This window comes from Vidua macroura, chromosome 1 (genome assembly GCF_024509145.1).
Source record: "Vidua macroura isolate BioBank_ID:100142 chromosome 1, ASM2450914v1, whole genome shotgun sequence".
NCBI classification, from domain to species: domain Eukaryota; kingdom Metazoa; phylum Chordata; class Aves; order Passeriformes; family Viduidae; genus Vidua; species Vidua macroura.
The window spans coordinates 115,128,216-115,143,520 of record NC_071571.1 but is presented as its reverse complement, the minus strand read 5'-3'; the positions used below and the strand labels follow the sequence as shown (position 1 = coordinate 115,143,520).

The 15,305-nt window shown below is 34.3% G+C and overlaps 1 protein-coding gene across 1 annotated transcript in view; it reads right to left on the bottom strand.

Moving 5' to 3' along the window:
* Positions 1-15,305, bottom strand: part of LOC128814067 (lipoxygenase homology domain-containing protein 1-like) — a 132,043-nt gene that overhangs the window by 112,711 nt on the left and 4,027 nt on the right. Inside the window, exons 4-9 of the mRNA XM_053989636.1 lie at positions 11,343-11,545; positions 7,741-7,830; positions 5,648-5,780; positions 5,255-5,406; positions 2,809-2,963; positions 429-487 (exon numbers count right to left, since the gene is read on the bottom strand). Of these exons, the coding sequence (XP_053845611.1) occupies positions 429-487; positions 2,809-2,963; positions 5,255-5,406; positions 5,648-5,780; positions 7,741-7,830; positions 11,343-11,545 (792 nt within the window). The remainder of the gene's footprint in view (positions 1-428; positions 488-2,808; positions 2,964-5,254; positions 5,407-5,647; positions 5,781-7,740; positions 7,831-11,342; positions 11,546-15,305) is intronic.

Here is a 15,305-nt window from a genome sequence, read left to right as displayed (position 1 = left end):
CAAATGTGTAGAGCAATTAGTTCTGAAACAGAAACAGTCTTCATTAAAATCAGAAAACAAGAACAGTATTTACCATTTGCTTCTTGCACTTTCAGCTGCTGATATGTTTTTAACTCTGCAAAAAAAAAAAAATCCATTAATAAAGGATCTTTCCTTTAATATTACAGAAAAGGTTTGAAAGAATAGATCAAAACGACATTCAGTTTTTCTAGCCAATACAAGAAAACTCTTTCTCATTCATTCCCTCACTACTTTCTCATTATCACCTATATTAATTATATAAATCATGTTCTCTCAGAAATATAGCAAAGCAAGCTGCAAAATCAGTTAACTCTGATATTTATTGTGTAAAATCTGCCCAGATTTCTTCAGAGGAAAAGTATTGTTAATTATTGTTCTTACTTCTATAAAGTTACAATAAATATTACCTTGAGGGTACAGTTCAATTTCTGAATGGATTATGCCTTGAGACATAAATGGAAGCCACCTAAGAATAAGAAAGAAAATAAAAAATCAGGTAAGAATCAATTTTTATTTACATTACTATATAACTGAATGGTCCACATCTGACTTTCATACTGAATACATCTAACAGCATTGGGTCTCTACTTCTAAAATTTTAGTATTTGATTCATATTACAGTAGAAATTATTTGACCCAACAAAGAAACTTCTTTTTGTGCAAAAGTAAGAGCTATGTAAGTGTAAAATACACTTGTATCAGATTAAGAGACTCATATGGCACTACTTTACTTGTTTCTATAGCTAAACAGAAGAATATAGCACAGAACATTTTTTTCAGTACTGTGGATTGAGAGGTAAGTATAATTTGTATGTATCTATTGCAATATTTCTTAAAACTACAGTTCAGTGTTTAAAACAAAGATGGAACAAAACACTTTCTTATTCCTCCTATAGATTGAGGACAAGTAAATGAGTCTCAAAAAAAGGACAAACCAAGAAAACATTCTTTAGGTTTCCTAGTCATGTTACCCTAGGCTATGTATAATTTTGAAAACCTTTCATTCATGGATTACCAACAGCTTTTGTTTCCTCTTGCTTGGTAAAAATCAGCTCTTTTTTACCAGAGAAGAAATGCAGCAATCTCCTGGGCTATAGTTTTTTATTTCCTCCGTCACTTCCATGGACTCTCCAGGAATGACCTAAATCATTCAGTCTCCTGTGAAGCCTATTGGGATTCCAATACAAGCTGGGCAAGAAGGTCCAGAGCAACTTATGAAGCTTCCAATTCTTTTGTCTTGAAAACATTACTTGGCCAATTCATATAAGAGCAACTCCCTAAGAAATAAATTTTCTCTTATGAAACTACTTATTTCTATTACTTCTGCTAAAAACTGATGGCACAGGTATCTTCTGAAATCCCAGATGCTAAAAGGTATCAGTAACTAGTAAATACTGTATAATTGAAATCGAGTAGGAGATGTTAGATGTTCAGAAACTAATATCAGGTTTTTAAGACAGATAAAATGCTTATGTTCCTTTGGTTAAATGAGAAAAAAGACAGAACTTTTTTCATGTCCTGGATCAGAAAATAGCTCAGTAAAATACAATAAATGTGAAGCTGAAGATTACTGAATTAGATTTCTGAAGAGCAAAACCCTTCTCCCTCCTTGAATAGAGAACAAGTCCATTTTGGCAAACATGGAAGCTACACCTGATCCCCACCACTGACTTATTTTAATCCCTTTTCAGTGGAAGGGTTTTCTTGTTGAGAAGTTAGACATTAAAAAAGAAACACTTGTTTCTTTTTATCACTCTCTAGCACAGAATAATAAACATCTGGTGTTAATTATCACAGAATTAACACAGCAAAGTGCCCTGCCATTTATCATTCCTAAGCCATATTTCTCACTAGAGATAGCTATGACAAAAAGAAAATTTCACCTATATTTTTTTTGGAAAGGTAGCAACTATAGCTAGCAACAACAGCTGGTTGGCATCAAAATCTGCTCAGAGAAATCCTCAGTCTTATACTACTGTTTATAAGCATCTTACCAGTTGAAGAAAAATCTCATATTTAGAGAGTTAATCAAGGTGAGAAAATATCTTTTTTCCTGTTTTTGAGGATGTGACACCAAGAATTGGAAGAAGCTATTCAAGGTTATGTAACGTATTCATTAAAATCCAGACAAAATAGCTAGGCAACGTGCATTTATTAAATATTATTAATTAAATGTTATTTATTCTGGTGCCTTGTCACATAGTCATATTGTTTCTCTTCACTTTCTTTATTTCACTTGAGTCATGCACATTCTTATGAGAGAGACTGTAAAGTAGAAACTCCAAAAGTGGGAATACCATAGTTTTCTAAAAATGCAAAATGAAGTATTTATCAATTGACTTTTAATAACTAAATGGAACATCCACAAAATAGTTCCAGGCATCATATTTGTCTCTCTGGCCATGTTGTAAAAAGAGTGAGTGCTAGTCTTGGATGGAAAACCTTGTTTCTTTCCCATTTAGAAATACACTTAATTTAGAATGTTTCGGGTGCTTTATCTTTCCTTCCTGAAAGGTAAATCACGCTTACAGCACTGATCCTCTAAGATAAGGCTGTACTCTTAATTTTAGTAACACAGACTCAATATAAGTGTTTAACCTTTTCTACAGATCATACAGAACATTAATGCAAGCAATATGTTCTGGAATAACACATTTTGTGGATTTTATGAAACTGTGAAATAATAAAAAAATGTCTTTGCCAGAAAAACATTTAGTACATCAATTAACACAATACTTTTAGCAATACATATTGAAGAATATTTAAGAATATTGTTGTAAAAACTACCTTTCACAATTGAAAACATATTCTGAGTTGCTCTGGGCTTCTCTGACAATGACTTTATCACAGTACCAATGCTGGGACGTGGCAGTGGCCTCACAGCGCAACAGCACCTTCTGCAGCTCTCCAAGGGATACAGCTTCCACTTCAAAAACACTGACCTGGGAGACAGAGGAGACAGCTCTCTGCAATTTGCCACCAGTAAGACAGTCCAAAAACTGAAGTGTGTTAAAGGCCTGATCAATTCCCACAATGTACAAAAATTTCATTTGGTTTTAATGACAGCTGGGCTGCATTCAATGAGTTTGGTTCTGAAGAGTTAAATGTCTTTTGATGAAGTGTCACAGTAAATAAGAAGGCACAGCCAAAATGAAGATGCAGAAATAATCCCCAAAAAATTGGGCTTTTACAGCCATCATCAAAAATGCTGCACACAACCCTTTAGGATTGTTTCAATGCCTTGTCATTTACAGTACTCTTCTCTAGATAAGAAAGACTTAAAGCTGTTATTTCCTTTGTTGATATTACTTTAAATCAGACCTTCTCATAATTTTCTCTTTTTGGTTTCACCTCCTCTACTTACATTTTATTCTACTGAAAGAAACTGAAATCTGACATGGCATTTTCACCTTGTTATTCATTTAGGCCTGTGCTTATAGTTGGAAAAGATTGTTTTCACAGAAGCATGCAGCTGATCAGGTTCAGGTTGATAAATTTCTGTCCCAATAAAAAGCATACAGCTTTCTGTCTCTAAATGCAATGGTCCAGATCATTCTTCTCAGTATAAAGAAAATTAAGGAAAAAATACACTGCAAAATTCACATCTGTAAAGTTCTCAGTCCTCAGCAAATGGCAGAATTGAGACTGCCTGTGCAAGATTACTTATCCCTTGTGTATAGATAATATATGATCACAGGCTAGTCTCTCTGAAAGATTCCTGCCTCAAAGTGTGCTCAGAAGGACGACAGCTTTTTCAGTACCTCTTTTTATCTTCATTATCTTTAAGTCTCTATGCATTATTTACTGCAACCACCCGAAGAGCTCAGTGAAATAGAACTGATTTCCCCAGTGACTTCACCTTTGTACTTCTCCCATAGCACCCTGGTTTTCTGCGACTGCTTAATCTCTTTTTTGAAAGGCCATCTGCATAATATTTATAATTTACCTACATAGTTAAAGCACAGAGTTTGCTGCCAAAAGCTGTCAAAGATGCAAAACGGTGTGGGTGCTCAACTGAGAAACAGAGGGGTTAATTCACTGAAATATTTAGCATTTCAAAGAGCTTACTAGGTGTGCAAAGCAGAATTCTATTTGAAACCAGTTACAGCTATGGTTGTTCAGAGAAGTTAAGCTGTTTATGCAGCAGTACATAAACATGAAAAATTTGGTCGCTCAGGAAAGTTTTATTTTAAGCAATTTGCCCAATATAATGCAGAATATCTGTGGCAGGGATGAAATCAAGTTGTTCAAGTCAGCATTCCACTATCTCTGCCAAAAATGATATATCCCAGTCCCTGCTGCGGCTCCAAACAATCCACTGTCTTACTCACCCATTTCCATAACAAAGTGCACTTTGAAGCATTCCCCTTAGCCCCTGTGTAAATAATACGCTCAATTGACTATCAATCTGGCTAGAATAATGGTCCCCAGAAAGTTCCACTTAAATTCTGCATTTTAATTTGAATAGAGCTTTATCTCTCATACATTAGCAACAGCATAAAATATATATTTTTAAATAGTATAGATACATTTAAAGCTTCCCAGTGGGTTATGGCTAGTTTTAGCACTTTAGGTACTGCTTTTCATTTTGTAATTAAGTGTTCCACTAACAGCTTGATACCACTGGTTATACATGCAAGGGTTAATCCTCAATAGACCACAAAGGAAGGAACAGGCTCAATAGGAGGTCACAAGAAGGCTAGTAGCAGAGTTAACCTTAAATTCAGTAGTTCCTGAAATTTAACCATACTGCAGATAATCAGGATGTCATATATTTTACTTTTGGAAGAGCTAGGAGGTAATAAATTGAAAGAAAAATTACTTTAAGTCTGTCCTGTATTAATCACAATACTTTACTATCTATTAGACATTAAAAGAAATACATAACAAATGGACCTATTAAGATCTGAAATCACAGAGAACAATTTCTGTACACTCTTTTGGAGTCATCTGTAACTCATCAAACTTTGAAACTATATGTTTTAAATTCATAGGCAGCTCTTCTCACCATCTGAGGATGAGGCCCTCAAACAATTGTTCTTTCCCTTTTCCCTATGTTTTCACTCATCCTATTAAATCCTCAGTCAATAGAAAAATATTTTACTTAGTTCTTAAAAGTTATTTAGCTAAACTTATGTGGTTTGCTTTATTACTATTATTAGGAACCTGTATAACCTGTATACAATTACTTAACTATATTCACAAGGCTAAGCAAATTGTTTTTCAGACTTACCATTCCTCTCTGAAATGGCACTGGTGTACCAGTTTTATGCAGAAGTCTTAGACCAGAATCTCCTCTTTTTCCATAGATACACAAATAAACTGCACAGTCCGTATCAGCTTGCTCCAAGTCACCGGTGTGGACATAAACATGGTATAAAACAACTTCCAGAAATAACCAAAAGAAGAAAATTCAAGTTATATATAATCACAACTAATTTTAGTCACTATTATAGCTTAATGATAACAATGACATTCTGATAACAATGACAGTCTGATCTGCAATTAGTTTTCTGGAAGATACTCTCCAGAAATCAGTCAAACTATTTGCTTTTAAGATTGCTAAGACCACAATTCAGTTGGCACTAACACTGAAAACCAGGTAGCCAATATATAAATAACATACTTGGATAGATAGGTTTTCCAGCTTCCACTACTGGAAGTTCACGCAGAAGTTCTCTATCATCACGATTCTTTGACAACCATGTGTTTGCTGGAAAATTCAGTGTTTTCTTGCTCTTTAGATGTTGCAGTATCACCTGAAAGAGAAGTGATTCCAGATAAACTCGGTTCTGGTGCTTTGCTTCTCAACAGCAAAACATATTTTTGTACATATTTTTGTTTCTATCTCAGAAAAAAGTAATACCATCAGTATATATGGCATACAAAATTACAGCCTGAAAATATTTTTATTTTGGTCACTGCTATGCAACAAACAAATCTGTAGCTGAAATTTATGGGTTTGCCATTTGAAATGTCACCAAATCTGGTTTCGGCGAGTAAACCACCTCTATGTAACACTGTCTGGAGGGCTGAAGACTAAAAACCTTCTGGTAGCTGCTGTTACATGACACTGAGATTTTGGAAGATGTGGAAAGATGGACACAGATTTTTTATTTTAGAACGAAAACAGGATGAAATTCATCATCTACATCCTTCTGAACTTTGACAAGTAGAGGATATATTGGAATATTAAATCAAATTGTAATATCTTTGGCTCTTGTACAGCAAAACAAAAAACAACCTGGGTACCATCACCATCTATATATTCTTAAGATGGTTAGAATTCCAATTTCTAGAGTTATTTGCTGCTGTACAGTAAGATAGCTGCCTTACTTGTTTCCTATAATTACAGCACTCTTTATTATTTTTTATGAAAGCAGTTTTGTTGGTCTTGAATTCTAATACTTACTACAGGGGTTTTCCAGAGGTCTTGGCTAGCAGAAGGAAATCAAAAATTATCTTTCTGTAGTTGCATTTCTGAGTGTGTATATAATATGCATAAGCCTTGCAAACAAAATTATGAAAACATGTACTCACATCCAAATTCTAACACTTAGGGAATCAGGTCAATAGATGACTTCATCTCACTTTTCCAATAAAATATTATTTAAAGTAAAATGAACACTGCTTTCACCACCAAAGCATGTATTTATTCTAACATTAAATACTTTGACAGCACTAATTTCTAATCTCTAATATTTATTGGCAGCACACCCCCCCCCCCCCCCGCTGACTCATAACAATTGCATATATTAACTGCTTTTTCAGGAAAATACAGCTTTCAACATGGTTTATTTCTTGATCTGAAATGAAGTTTTTGAAATCCCTGGCTTACCCTATAAAATGTGGAGCAAAATGTTAAAGAAATATTTAGTAACCACCAGGCTGGAAAGTGGAATATTTATGCTTACCTTCAGTTTTACTGCAGTCTCAGTTAAGACCTTTGGGTTAATGTAAAAATCTGCTATTATTGCCTAATTCTGATTGTATAAATCAAGCTTTTTAATATTATTCAAATGGAAAAGAATAAACTTGTTTCCTTTACAAATTCAACACAAGAAACAGACTAAAAATTCTTATCCCAGTTCTGAAATACATTTTACATGAGTGTCAGCCTTAGGAAGCATTTAGAACAAATTTAGTCTGGCGAGCATCCCTAAATATCAGGAGAAAAATAGAATTAAAACAAAACAAAGAAGCAGAATTTATTCACCAAATTGAAAAAACACAGCAGCTTTTTTTTTTTTTTCCCTGAAAATATTCATAATTATGAGAAATGGTGGTACCTGTTATAACTTGCTTTGTTTACCTTTCAGCAAACTTTGTTCATTCCTTGCAAGCTGTTGTCATGGAATGACTGCTGCTCCATCAATTTTTTAAAGCTAGAATCTCCCTAACACACACTGAAGAGTACAGAAACACCAAAGAGTATGGCAAATTTTCAGAAGCAAAACTTGGTCAAGCACATCAATACACTAAAATTGTTGTCTGCAGGAATTAGGAATAATTGCAAAATAACCCTTCATATTTCTATCCCTTAGGAGATGAACTGTATCAGTGTTTTTGTCATCTCCACAGCAATCTAAGAACACAATTCAGTAAGAACTTATCCCAATCAGCATTTATTGATTCATAAACCTATGTCTTTATGAAAAGATGGGCCTTTATTTCACATAAATTCAATAAAACGGGAACAAAATCACCGAAAAATCTCACCCTCCGTAAGTTCCACTCGGGTTGTTCATTTGGTAATCCATCAAGTTCAATTCTTATCTTGTAGATATTCCCAATGCTGTTTATTTTAACCTGAATAAAGTCAGAACAGTACAGTATATAACTACATAGAATTACATCTTTATCTTTGCAATTGATTCTAGATTTATCTGAACCACTGTAGTATCTGAATGTTCAGGAACAACGCATAATATTTGATTGGCAGATTTGAGGTTATAGGATTCAGAAAACATATTGCTTCTGTTTTGACTAAGCAGATTACGGTCTGAGTCCCAGTTTGACCAGATTACAACCTAGGGGAGTCACAATGCTTGCCAGGAGAATGATTTGGCAGGTATTTGAACTCTTCAAAGTGTCAAGAGCAAAAAAAGTTGGTGAGCGCTGTTCATGAGAGAAATGAACAATACAAAATTACATCCTATAAACAAAATTATATCCTCTGACTACAAGTCACAAATCTTTCATAATTCTGCACAGATGACCGTAAACCCTAATATGTCAACATGAAGGATATAAAATCTTGGAGACCTCAAAGAATAGCTCCCAAAGGCTGGCAGAACATCTGCAAAACTTCAGAAGTCATTGATGCTATATTTGCTTTCTGACTGTGATTTGCATCATTTGTCCTTTCAAGCATTATATGTGCTCTTACTTATAAAAACTATTCTATGCAACCCTATCTTCAAAACTTTAAATGAACCCTCACTTATCATTTGAAGTTTAACCACTATTTAAAGCAAGCATAAATAATTTTAGATAATTTGTAATGTACCTTTAGGAAAGGAAGAGTGTGTTATTATGCTATTTCTCCAATAATAATTCTATTCATAAAAGATTGGTAACAGCCTATTCCTTTCCACCATTTACATCCAAAAAGCTATTTACATTGGACAAAAAATATCTTCATTCTCTTAGAAACTAGTATATTATCCACTCATTCTTTACCTTCATTAACAAAAAGCACTCTTCTCATTTCAGAGGCAGAATTACCTCATTTCTTGTATTAGCTTTTGGTTCTTTGTGCTTTTATGTAAGAAAATTTTATGTTATAGTCACAGCATTGTCATGCTTTAGTCAAAGATTTCTAAAAGCAAAAAAACTTCTACTTTGGATTTCCTGAAGATTGAAATGCACATTGAAATTTCCTAATGGTTGTTTGAGACAAAATCTGTGGGTTTCACATGTGTAATTTGTATTGTTACATCAACCTGAATTCCATTAACCAAACAAATGTGAGGATCAGGCTTGCAACACTGATGTTACAATACAGTTTCCTTCTTTCCCACTGGCTTAAGAAAATAGCTTTGCTTTGCTCTGCCAAGTCATGTCCTTGCTTATGTTGCATAATATTCCCCTCCAAAAGTAGTCTTATTGCAGAGACCTTGAGACCTTGAGATTAAAGCAGCAGTAAAGTATGGGCATATATTCAGTTTGAATGCAAAAAAACAGGTATTGTCTTTCCCCCTGTTTCACAAACTAACCTACTTTTCAAGTAATATGGGATAGGGTTTTCTCATTCACAGAGCTGGTGCTCACTGCATATATAAGGCTATCGTGCCATCTGTTTATTCTAATAAATCCCTCTTCAGATTTTTAGTTAATTGAGAAAAAAGGTTGGACATAATTTCATGTATCAGCACAACACAAAACAAAATGTAGTAGACTAAGTCAGAATGCAAGAGTGTTTTCTTCCTAAAACAACTATAGGTCTTCCAGAAGCAACACTCTGGTAGTCTTGATTTTTCTCTTGTACTGTCTTAGGAAGGATTAAGCCGGCAATGAAAACTCACATGGGGTAAGGTAAGGTGGGGTAAGGTAAGGTAAGGTAAGGTAAGGTAAGGTAAGGTAAGGTAAGGTAAGGTAAGGTAAGGTAAGGTAAGGTAAGGTAAGGTAAGGTAAGGTAAGGTAAGGTAAGGTAAGGTAAGGTAAGGTAAGGTAAGGTAAGGTAAGGTAAGGTAAGAAAGAGAAGGCCACATATTGAATGGTTTTCAATTCTTAGGTTAGATCTACTCAAACATTTCATAGTTGCACATATTGCTGATAAATGAAAGGTTAAAGAACTTTAATTCCTAATTGCTGAATTATTTTAACTTTTCAGAAGTCGCCTTCTTCCTAGAACTCCTGGCCAGAGCTATGATTAAGTTGATTATTTTAAAATAAAATTTGGTATTGTCTGTTCTAGACTATATCAGTGAAAACATAAAAGTTCAAAGACAGAAGTGGTAAGAAGAAGATGTAACTTTTTTATGTCTTACATTCCTATACTCATTTCAAGACATGTTCTGTTAAACAAGTACAGGATAAAGTTTAAGGGGAAAAAGAAAAGAAAGAGCTCTTACTCATAGGCTTTTTCTTTGTGGATTTATCCACTGCAGACTAAAGAGTGAAAAGCACTTCAATGACATTTGCTGTTTCATGCCTGAAAGCTGTAGTGTCAATGTGATGTAACAAACTCGAGGAGTAGCCCCAGGTGCTGAGAGAGATCCTGCTCTCTCTCAAGATCAATATGTGCAGCACACAGCCATAATGGGCCACATCCATTTTCAAGAAGAAAAATTGGTCCATCTCTTCTGAACATATGGATTAACTTTGCAAACATGCCATTATCCAACATTGCTTATAAATTATTTACTAATTAGGAGAACAGGATTCACTGTGGATCATAATCTATAGCTTATATGCTTAGAAAATGAACATTATGGTAGGTTGTCTCCCTACCTATGCCCTATTCATAGAGAGAATTATTATTATTAATATCATTGACAGTAGCAATCTTGGGTTGTATGAAGATTGTATTGGAAGAGTTGATGAGTCCACAAAAAAAATCATGAAATATGTAACGTCTGCTTTAGCAACTGAAGACAGCAATGTTATATGCATCTCAGACAGAGATTTAAGCAAAACAGAAATTTTAGTTCCTTTGGTAATTTTCTCTCAGCCTACCAAGACGTAATTTCCATATTAAAATAGAGGTGGGGTTGTCCTTAAATAAAAGCAGAAACCCTGTGTTTTCACAACATATACTTCATATATATATATATATATATATATATATATATATATATATACACACACACACATAGACTTCATTGGACTTTTATTTATTCCACAGGTATATATTTCTGGCATTTCAATCACTTATAATATGGCAGCTCTAAAATGGGTTTTCTTCTTTAATTGAATGAGTTCCACAGCATACATTTTATATTATGCTATGAAAATTGTATGACTGAAAATTTAATTACTAAAGATCCCTAAACAATATGCTAGTCTTATATCAGGCATGGTTTGTTTCAAAATAGTTTTTAAAGCTAGTTTCAAATCAATTGCCTTAAAGAAATAAATTTACTTCTGCAGCTGTCCCATTTGATCTTCTATATAAAGGAGGGGGTTTAAAAGAAAGATTATTTCTTCTGTTGCTTACTGTATGTAACAAGCTGATTTAACACAGAATTCATGGAGATTAGATACAGATTTATTTTATGCAGTAAGTATAGGAGAAAAACATTCTTTTCTTTTCACACGACAGGATAATCCTTGGAAAGGTACCTATTAAAATAATGTTCTTAGCCTTCATTAGCTACCTGAAATTCATCTTCCTGCATGGGAAAAAACAGCTGCTTCCTGTTGTCCTTGCCAAGAGTTATTGGTCCAGTTAATCCTCTGTCTCCATATATCCAAAGAGAAACATTTGCTTCAGTTCCTGCATTTCCTGTCAGTATTGACACTTTCCATTCATCATCCGAAGGAAGGGGACGCTCACCACCTTGAGGATTTCTCATTTCCTCTGTGAAATACAGAACGTTAGTGGGAGATGAAAATTGACACGAAACTGCCAGTTGCTGTTGTAACTTCAGCATATAAGAAGGCCATAACAGCAGGGGGATTGTATTTTTTCATGGCAAGTGAGATAGTCTGAAAAGATTGATTTATGTTTCTTGTCTAGGCCAAAATGCACTGATTAGTTGAGCTACAAGAATCAGCTGGAAAAGAACAAGTTATCTCTCACACATGCCATCATCATATTCTTTGTACATATTCTGGAGCAGAGTAAGGCTGCTATGGTGCAGAACTGTGACCATTAAATTGATATTTCTGGTTTCTTAGTCTGACATTTAGAAACAAGTAGTATTTCTCCTCTAATGCCTTGTGTTGGGATGTCGTTAGCAGAGTCACGTGTCTAGGAATACAGACAATTTTCATTTCAAATTAAAAAAAAAACCAAGAAATTAATTTTCTTCAAGTTAAATAGCAACTAAATACTGTAAAAAAATTTAAAAATACCTCAAAATAGCCTTGCTTAACCATACTTATGCAGTGCCATCATTTGGATTAAGGCATGCTCTGCATGAATGAGACAACAGCAGCACAGTAGCACTTTATGAATAAATTTCACAGCTCTAATGGCTAAACAAATACAATTTTGTAAAATATAGGCTTCACTTTAGAGCAACACCCAGTGATCTTCCATCTACCCTTAAGAGAAACAAACGTACATGCAGAGACAGCAAATGACACCTCTGCACAGGAGATATGGAAAAATCAGACTCTCTTAGGGGAAAGGAATTTAGTTTTGAGTAATTTAATCAAAGTGGAATTTACAAACATCAGATGTCTGGAACACTACTTTCCAGTGACCATGGAGCCCTCTCCAAAAGAGGGAATCCTTGCTGCCAGGAATTTATAATCTGTTCTGACACAAGAGGCAGTTAACGTCCCAAATTTGAAAAGATGAACATGCACATTGCCAGTATACTGTGTCCTCCAAATTGTCACATAAGCACTTTCCATGTGACTGCAAAAAGAATTTTTAATATGCCACCAATATTAATTTGTTGAAGAATTCCCAATGCATCACTGTGGATGTATCTGCTGCACTGCCTAAGATATGTAGTGGTATTACAGTCCTTTCCTTCTTTATTTGCTTGATTAAAATACTGTACTTGGTTTCTCTGGATGGAGGTTTTCCCTTCACTTATTACACCACCCTTACATCAAAGGAATAAAACCAAACACCCAACCAAACAAAGTCAAGCCGAAACCAGACAGAAAAACAATTGATGAAAAAGCTATCACTCACCACCAGCAGCCCTTTTTTATTAAAAGTTGTACTCAAAAGGAATTAATCAGTCAGTTGGATCATCAGGTTGTCCTATATTTAAATCAACATGATAACTAAAGCCCCAAAACTGAATTATGATCCACTAGCATTAATAACTTAACTGATGTGAAATATTAACACAAGGAATTGCAAAGGACTTAGGACCCAGACAAAGTTCTACAATAAATAAGGACTGACTTCTGGAATAACAGGAAATTTAGCACTGACAAAGATTATAATATTTGGTTAATCATTTTTTAAGAAATTCAGAACTGTAGTATCATGACTTTTACAACAGTGCCTCTAAGAGTAGTAATATGACTTTGGATTGGTTATAGTGATTTAGAATAAGCATTACTGGCTGGTTTAATTGTGTTCTTCATCATGACTGAGAGCAAGTTATTCTGACATGAAAAAGAAAAATCAACACTCCAATAATAAAGCAAGAGGCAAACATCTAGAGTTCACCAGAATAATAACTTAATTACACTTGTCTTTCAGTGACTGAAAGAACTATAGCAAAGTAATTGCTTTGGTAAACATTTTTGAGAACTTGACTATACAATTTTCTGTAACTGTAGTTATCTAATTTCTTACCTGTAACTCTGAAAGCTAGAGTTCCTTCCAGCTATCCAAAACCACGACTTTCTTACAGCAAAGAGATTAAAATGTTTATAAAATGCAAAGGTATTCAAGAAACATAAAGAATCCCATGCTGCTTCATGTGCTTAGGACAAGAACTCCAGACTTGGGAAGTTGCTACCCAAAACAGTTACTGCAACCTCAAACTACCACCTCTTGGAACAATTATAATGCACAAACAATTCACAGGCTTGGAATGCTTTTTGCCTCATAAATTACTGGCTTTTCTTACAAATGGAAATCAGTAGCATTGATTTGCTACAGGCTAAAAATATTCCAGTCTGAAAAGAAGATTTGATGGTTGCCCTGCATTACTCATGGGATTTTACACACTTCATGACACCATGCTGTAAATCTATTGTGACAAAAATTAATTCTATTAGGCCTGCATGAGAATGTTGAAGTCACAACTCTTTCCACAACTTCACAGAAATATTTTTTTTTTATTTACTTACTTATCCTAAATGTAACACAAAAGGAAAATTATCTTGTCTGAGAAAACCATATACTTTTAAAATGAACCATCAGAAAAACTAATCTCTGGAGCAGAAATTTGGGCAATAAAGTGGATGTATTTTTTATTACACCTTTGTGTATCATCATTTCCAATGTTAACTGAGGTGGAAATGAGATCAGATTTTATTTGTACATTCTAAGTCAAATATATTAAAAAATTAATAGTAACTAATAATGCCAGACATACAGGAAAAGAATGCGGAGGATATAGAGAGTATTTCTCAGAGATACACTTTGTTAATACCAAACCTCAGAGGTGTTCTCAGGGTCACAGACTGCATTTGTGTCACGGAAGATAATGACATCTGAGCTATTAAGTTGAAGCTGGGACCTGACATCATCTCTGTACAGTGAAAGAAATTTCTTGAGGAACACTGAACTCACACTGCAGTGGGAGAAGTCTCAAATGCTGTAGCATGGTTTTAAGTTTAATGAATCCTAAATAAATTATTATTGTGAAAACAGAAATCAAAATTCATCTACCAGTTAGCAGACACAGACATATAAAGGAGGGTCTGGTCAGCCTAAGAGTTAATCTGCTCTGAGTTTGGCTGCTAAGCCCACTGTTGCACTGTATACTCAGTACAAGCATCACCCTTTTCCAAATATTAACTGTGAGTGAAAAATAGATAGTAAGAATTTAATGAATATCAGTTTAAAACTCAAGACTCACCTGTACATGTCAAAAGACATATGTTGAGTGAAAAGTGTCTTGCTAAAAAAATGATCATTTTATTTGAAAGACAGAGTAACTTTGATATTTCTATTCATTTTCCATGAGCAGAATCTATACTTATGAATGCCAGAAGAACTACTTACAAAGTGCTATAGACTCTATGTAACCAATTTCATGGCAGATATTGCTTCTATAAAAGGATCTTTTGTATCCAATCCTAAAAACATCCAGCTTCTTTGAAAACAGGTTTGATGGCTTGTGTATTGTTGTCATGGGTTTCAGACACAGCATATCTGCTGACAACCCACCACACTTCAGGAAGGCTTTGCGACACAATGATACAAGACGAAGTCTGACAGATTAGAAATTGGGTATTTTGAGCTAAAAATGGAAAAAATATTTCCAAAAAGAATTAAGTATTTATAGTGATTCACTATAACCAGAATACTTTGGTTGAATTTAATTTAATTAAAATCCTGCTTGATACCTCCCATTATACCCTATGATCAAGGATGCTAGATGTGATGTCTTGTTCACATAATCAAACTTTTCACGTACATCTTGAAACATTCTGAGCATCAAGTTCAAAACCAAATCAGCAACCCATCTGAA